The sequence below is a fragment of the Selaginella moellendorffii genome, unplaced genomic scaffold (assembly GCF_000143415.4).
Source record: "Selaginella moellendorffii unplaced genomic scaffold, v1.0 SELMOscaffold_116, whole genome shotgun sequence".
NCBI lineage: Eukaryota > Viridiplantae > Streptophyta > Lycopodiopsida > Selaginellales > Selaginellaceae > Selaginella > Selaginella moellendorffii.
This window is the reverse complement of record NW_003314377.1, coordinates 441,375-448,736: the sequence shown is the minus strand read 5'-3', so window position 1 is coordinate 448,736 and position 7,362 is coordinate 441,375. Positions and strand designations below refer to the sequence as shown.

General features: G+C 42.6%; 1 protein-coding gene across 4 annotated transcripts; it reads right to left on the bottom strand.

Annotated features, from left to right (window-relative positions):
- Positions 1-1,197: 1,197 nt before the first annotated feature.
- LOC9635459 lies at positions 1,198-3,171 on the bottom strand. 4 transcript variants are annotated; one of them, XM_024664958.1, is made up of 3 exons: positions 2,830-3,170; positions 1,427-2,781; positions 1,198-1,373 (listed from the first exon to the last, which is right to left on the bottom strand). In XM_024664958.1, exons 1-2 carry the CDS (start codon positions 2,975-2,977, stop codon positions 2,393-2,395), a joined length of 537 nt encoding a protein of 178 aa, XP_024520726.1. In that variant the 5' UTR covers positions 2,978-3,170; the 3' UTR covers positions 1,198-1,373; positions 1,427-2,392. The 4 variants fall into 4 exon arrangements, with proteins under 4 accessions (XP_024520726.1, XP_024520728.1, XP_024520724.1 ...); XM_024664960.1 differs by having other exon boundaries at positions 2,884-3,168; XM_024664956.1 differs by having other exon boundaries at positions 1,427-3,171.
- Positions 3,172-7,362: the final 4,191 nt, after the last annotated feature.

Below are 7,362 nucleotides of genomic sequence, written 5' to 3'. Positions count from 1 at the left end.
TAAAATAAAAAATGAGTAAATATATAGAGTTTCTAGTTTAACAACTACAACAAAGTCATTTGTCTTAGAAGACAATTGCAATGACATTGTTGTAAACAACAAAGTCAAACTACCTGCCAAATAGGAGGAATCTTTGCATAGGATAAATAAACCTCCTTAAATGGTATAATCTAGAAAGAGTTAAGCCGTAAAATCTCAAATTCACAAATATTAGAACTAATAACATATACTTGATTAAGGCTTACACCATCTAAAAGTATATATTTATTGGCTCACCCTTCAATATGACAATATATTCAATAATTTTGAATGTCAAGAAATTAAGTAAATTTTGTTCAATTGGTAGACTTGCCTACACCAGTACCCATTGTGGAGTCACCAATGCAAAATTCTATGAGGCTAAAGGTGTTGGTTCTATTCTCATTGAGTTTAACAAATGGCACTATATGCATGTCCCAGAAATGCAAGAAAATTTGTTATCTATGAAAAGCCTTTTTTATACTACTCTTCAATTTCTGGAGATCAACACAGTATTTCTTTTTATTTTGATGTGGTCAAGGTGATGCACAGTACCTATTTACAAGTTTGATGCTATTTTAGTGCCTCTCCCTGTCAAAGAATCTAAGATGCACTGGTTCTAGCATAAAAAATATGGAAATAGAAATGTCGCATACACTTTGGGATTGCTTGCTGATCCTCTATCCCACCTCTTATTGGTTATGGACAAGATCAGGCTTTTTTCACATTAAAGCCTTCCTTTCTTAATAATGTTATGAAAGATCAGTAGTCCAGTGGTGCCTTGGTTCGAGCTATGCAAAAGAATATTTGTGATAGTTACTCATTTTATACCCTAGATAGCAATTGAAAGTTCGTGGCATTTGGTGCGGTGACAACTGGGACGCTTCCAGACAGAACAGAAAGTGGTAGTTCTGCACCATCAAGCTCCTGCTGCTCTCACTAGCAATAATCAAGAGGCACGAGAGATTTAGTTCTCCTGTGGCAGATCAATGCGGGGGTGATCCTAGGGAACTGTAATCACCCCTTTGGCGCTTGTCAAAAGCCTCGACCACGCTCTGACAGTGAGGGTGGCGTCCTCCTTCGCATAAACCTTTCATGTAGACACCATGGAAGTCTGGCTAGTAAATATCTTTGATGCGTCTCAAGAATCGGGGTGATTTTTGGGTGCTAAAATCGGGAGGAGTATCAAGCTCGGGCAGTCTCTCCGAGAAAAAGCGGGCTTGTTTGATTCCCCCAAACCCACCAGGCACATGGAGAACTTCGTCCACTTGAGCTGCCTGAGGATGGAATTGCCTGTTCGTGACAGGAATGGATGGTGAATGTGTGGCGTCGATGCTCCAAGCACAGCCCTGAACCTGGAAAGATCATACCGAAAGCTTACAAAGTCTACTTCTCTGGAAGTTCATACCGCAACCTTGGTCCCTGAAAACGTATCCCGCCGCCAGGGCGCCAAACACAAGGTCAGCGTCGAGAAAGCTACACTGCGAGGAGGAGGAGGAGCGCCTGCGATCGATCATGTCTTGTCAATGGAATCAGACGAGACAAGAGAATCAGCTGCCAGGGCTGGAGCCGCCGCTGCGCCGATAGGCCAGGAAATGGATTATCACAGCCGCCGCAGTCTCCAGCTTGCCCACGTCAATCTGCGCAAGGCTGAGGTGCTCCAGCGTCGCGATGCCAGAGCATCCGCATTGATGATCGACGATGATTCAGTATTTGGTATTTACAAATATCGGGAAGAGAATCGAACCCGAAACGTTTGTTTTGGGAGACCGATGTCCTAAATGACTGGTCTAAGCTGTTTTTGTGAGCCGGCGAACCAGAATAATGGCTCCTTATTTAGCAAATTTATTGCATAAAAGTCCTTGTTGAGTGGACCCTTCGGCATCGAACCCGGGTCTTCTACAACGGTTTACCTCTACACTTACCTGATAGCCATCATCTCGGCAACCGGGTTCCCGTATTAAAAAAATCATACCATGTACTTGAACCATATGACAGGGGTCTTTGCGAAATCCATGGCGTTTTTGTTAGATCGCCCACCAGACAAGATTATCCCCCGCATTCGTGCTGCTCGGCGTTTCGTCCTTGGCAAAGCCCCCTCTTGGGTTGTGAATCGATCATCGTGGTAATGGATCGTCAAGAGTTATGGCCTGGGTTGCAATAGAAACTCGCTGAGCAATCTCCACAGCCGCAGGAGCTTTGCGATCTTCTGCTGGTGTGAATCTCATCAGTCCCAAAACTCCACGTTTCGGCAATCCAACGAAACCTGTAGCGTGTGGCCATTCAAACGAACATACCTCGGTATCATCCTCGGCTGCCTCGATGCCTGGAGAGTAACAGTCCCGGGAAGAACCATCATTTGCCCGAAACGAAATCACGATGGATCCCCTTGCATTCCCGCTGCCAGCCAAGTACCAGCTTGTGTAGAACTGAGCCCGAGCCGGAGACCAATCCACCGGGGCTGTCCAAGTGATGCCGAGATCAAGCTCGCTGTGTGTGCCAGCAAAAGAGAGCCTGAGGAGGACGCGAGCACCCGACTTGGAGCAGGGCTGAGACTGAAAACACGACTGTCCGCGAAGTTGATGCCTGTTTCTTCGCTGAGATCTCCAGCCAAGTGCTTCGCCAAGCTCTCCTCCAGCTCCAGATAGACACTACTTGTAGTTGCAAGCGGGCTTGGCGGCGAGCTGCGCGATCGGATCGGCCACGCCCCAGCGCTCGTTGTTCCATCGCCCTTGCCATTTCTTTGATTCGAAACTTCCGGACCTGTTCCAAGCGATTCTTTCATCATCGTTTCGGGATTTGAGGACTTACGAGCTGGAAGATCGACAAAAGAAAGGGCAAAAGGAGGATAGGGTTCGATTTTACCTCTCAAAAGCCTCGACCACTGAGAAACGTACTTGGAGTAAGAGTTCGCACCCTTGGAGGCATGGAGGGATGAGATCACTCTTCTGAAGGCCATGGGTGTTTGCACTGTGCTGGGAGATTCTCTCCAAGGGCAAGTAAATCTGTGCTTGAATTCTTTCTAGTAGTTGAGTTTAGATGCATTTGATTGAGCGGGATGAAACACGATGATCACTGTCTATGTGTCGCATGAGTGTGGTAAGCAAGCAATCCACCTCTATGCATACTTGTGTCTGGAAGGGTTCTTATTAGTTGAGCAATAGACTTGAAGTGCAATTATGTTTTAGTGCAGTTTTGAGCCTTGGACGATTGTCATTTAGCACATATACTTGGCATGGAAAGTTGCAATATACATTTCTGATAGAGCAAAATGCAGGCTTAAGATAAAAAAAGATCACCTTCTCATGGCTTTAGATGCTTGTTTTTCTCTTGAAGTTCTTTGAACTGATAATCACATTTATAAGTTGTAGTCGGTTATGGGTTGGATTTTTCTCTTTAAGTGGAAAATTTATGGAAAATGCAGGGATGCATACAATGTGTTTGACAGCATGTGCTATAAAATAAAGGTGATCATTTGAATTGTCATGGTTACTGAACATGCTCAATATGAACATTATTTACAGCAAGGTGAAGGAAAATAAAGGAATGAATTGCATAGTTTATGCAAAAGTTTCATAATGAATTGATTCAAGTCTTTTAACCACAAAAGAGATCAGAACCTCTTGGTAAAATTGATAGTAGCCTGAAAAATTATTACTAAATAATAAGAAAATTTATTATAACTAGGAATGCCCTTAGTGAAGTTGAGAATTTTGCTTACCATTCTCTTATATTTAAAACCAAAGAGCCCAAGTCTTGAATTTTCTTACAATGCCCTAACACTAAATGCAATGTGATTTTAGCCCTCTTAACACACACATTTTTTCTGTTTTTGCAAAGTGATTCTATTTCTTTTTCTATATGGGGTAATTTATCTTTTAACTATTGGGCAGTAATATTGCACACTTTTGTGGCTTTGACATTTTAATATGTTAGGATGTATTATAAAGATTTATTAAATTTAGCATCAAATAGAATAAATAACAATTCTCATTGTACCATCCTCTAGAGACTAGGTAGTTGAAAGTAATCAAAGATAATAGAATTACATTATATATTGAGAATTACATGACAGAGAATTACATCATATGTTGAGAATTACATGATAGAGAATTACACCACATGTTAAAATTGACATTTAGTAAATTTAATTTGCTTCCAATTAAGTTTAACATAAATGGTAGGGTGTCAAAAGAGCAAAGCTCTTGGGAAAGTTATGGCTCTGAACTTCCATTTACGAGCATGAACTTGTAAGGAAGTATAGTAAATTATAAGTAATTAAAAAGAACAAATTGAGAGACAATCTATAATTCAAATATAGAGGGAAATAACAAAAGTACACCCTTTTTTCCAATTAGTTTGGGATACTTAGGGGGTTAAAACGTCTTAGGTTTGAGTATTGGGATATTTGGGGGTTAAGTCTCCTTACGTTTGAGTAATACTGGGCTGGGTGGCCTCTCAAAAAATCTAAATTCAAGAAATGGTATATTTCTCACTCATTTATATAGCATGATTTTAAATTTAGTTCTCTTAAATATATTAAGCATAACAATTTTAGATCTGATTCTCTTAAATACATTGACCATGACACAATTGAGAAATGAGACTATGGTTATTTCCTCCTACTACATTAGCACAAAATTATTTTTCTTTTTATAAAGCTTTGTGATTTTTTTTCAATTTATCAATACTCTAGATTTTAGATGTGATTCTGAGGATAAGGAGAAAGCCATCCTTTGAGGGAGGACAAAAAGTTGGCACTTCTTTATATTAAATATCTATAAATCCGTTTAGTAAATTCTTATGAAATATGATTGTCTAACAACCTTTTTATTTATAATTTCTAATATATGAGAGACATTGTAATTTGAATTTCTATAATAAATCCACTAAAAACTATTAGTGTATATAAATTCCTGAGTTTAGAGTTTCTAAGAGGTCACCCAACTCAATATTATTTAAACCCATGGATATTTCACTTTAAATATCCTAAGATATTGGGAAATGGGGTGCATTTTTATTCATAAGCCCTTTCCTTTTATATTTATACCCCATGGATCATCTTTGAAGTTGTTTTCTTTGGTTAGTTATAATTCATTACACTTCTTTGCAAATCACGCCCTTGTAAATGGAAGTTGAGAGCCTAGCTCTTTTGACACCTTACCTCTCGAGTTGAGCCCAACCAGAGGCAAACTAAACCTTCCAATGTCAATCGCAATATATGGCATGATTTTTTAACTAATCAATAATGTCAGATCCAAGAACTTTTGAATACCATGAACTCCTAAATTCGAACTTCCTAAGAGGTTATTTAACCTAATACTATTTAAACCCATAGATGCTTAATCACAAATATCCCAAAACCTTTTATAACAAAAGGTCTTCTATTATTCTCTCTGTGTCAATTGATATAGATTGAAGTTTATCTGAAAAAAGGATGCACTCTGATATATAAGCCTTTTCCCTTTATATTTAAACTCTATGAATTGGCTTTCAAGTTGTTTTCTTTAGTTGTTTACACTCTACTGTGAGACATAAAATCCCTAGGCCCCAAAGTGGAGCCGAAAGGGTGCCACGTGGTAGTGGCCAAAGTGAAAGCTAAATGAGCATAACTCATTTGAACTAAAAGCTCTAACTTGAAAAGTCGAGAGGGGGAGTGGAACTCTAATGAAGGGCTCAAGGAACAAGCACAAAGCAAGCCATGAGTGAGTCTCTAAAAAAGGGGACACAAGAGGACTCGAGATGGACCTGAGATGGAGTTCAAGATGGAGTCCGAGATGGACCCGAGATGGACCTGAGATGGAATCTGAGATGGAGTTTGAGATGGACCCGAGATAGACTCGAGATGGAGTCTGAGATGGAGTCTGAGATGGACTAGATATGGACCTGAGATGGAGTCCGAGATGGACTTGATATGGCCCCAAGATGGATTCCAAGATGGAGTTTGAGATGGACTTGAGATGGACTTGAGATGGAGTTCGAGATGGACCCGAGATGGACCCGAGATAGAGTCCAAGATGGAGTCCGAGATGGATCCGAGATGGACCCGAGATGGAGTCCGAGATGGATCCGAGATGGACCCGAGATGGAGTCTGAGATGGAGTCCGAGATGGACCTGAGATGGACCCGACATGGAGTCCACGATGGAGTCTGAGATGGATCAGAGATGGACCTGAGATGGAGTCCGAGATGGACCCAAGATGGAGTTTGAGATGGAGTCCAAGATGGAGTCTGAGATGGACTTGAGATGGACTTGAGATGTAGTCCGAGATGGACCTAAGATGGACCCGAGATGGAGTTCGAGATGGAGTCTGAGTTGGACCCGAGATGGACCCGAGATGGATATAAGTGACTAATTTTTCCCTTCTACTTTAGTCACTTAACCCCACATTCGACCACTTGGAGGAGTCTCATTCACAACCTCCATAAGTCCCATTCAGGACTTGGGGCTTGCTAGCCCCGAGAATGGCATCCATGCCACTCAACCTTAGCACTTGGTCCAGGTGCTCCACGTGTCTGATCCCATGATCGACACCCCAAGGTACCATTGACGTATCGGCCCGTTACGCTAAGGCCATGCCCATTTACCTTGGTCACATCGGTGGTACAACTCCACCTGCATTCCAATCCCGTCTCTCAAAGACTGGGTCATCCGTCCATGAGTGATCATCCCAGATCCACTCCTTAACATCCTTAGGATGCCTACAGACATGGGGAATAGCCTTCCCCAATATCTTTGTTCCGGTCCTCACCAAGTCCCTTTCTGTCCTTGGCTGTGTTCGCCACCACCACCACTGGATCAAGGCCCACTGGCCTGACCACTAAGTCCCACTATCCTCTAAGGATTCCTCACCGTGTGACTGTGTCCTTGGTCACCACACCAGAGGGCTACTCCTCTTCCTTTCCACAGTCTGGGACTTTGGGACACCATTTCGGAACACCGTGGCCCTACGCGGGCCTCATGGGTACTCTCCCTGCCTTCCGCCTTTGGGTGCTCTAGCCATGGGCTTAGAGCGAGGTTCCGTTGAGCCACGCCTGGTATCCAAGTAGGTAGTGCCACCCACACTTGGACTAGGAGCATCGACCATTCGATCTCCCCGGGGAACTAGAGCCGGCTCTTGAACACTTCACCAAGCTACCTCGCTTGTCAGTCCGTATTCACTCTAGTCTTGGACTTCCCAGTGGTCAGTTCATCACCCAACACTGAGTATGGTCTTCCCGGACCAAATTGGCCTTTCCTGGGCCTAACTGGCCTTTCCTAGCCAAACTAGCTCCACTGGGCTCCAACCCCTACACTCTCCCTACTATACTTTTGGAACCCCGCGTAGCGCTTTCACCCTCTTA

Coding starts and splice junctions, on each gene's coding strand:
- LOC9635459 (XM_024664956.1), bottom strand. CDS start 2,977: ATGGCCTTCAGAAGAGTGATCTCATCCCTCCATGCCTCCAAGGGTGCG.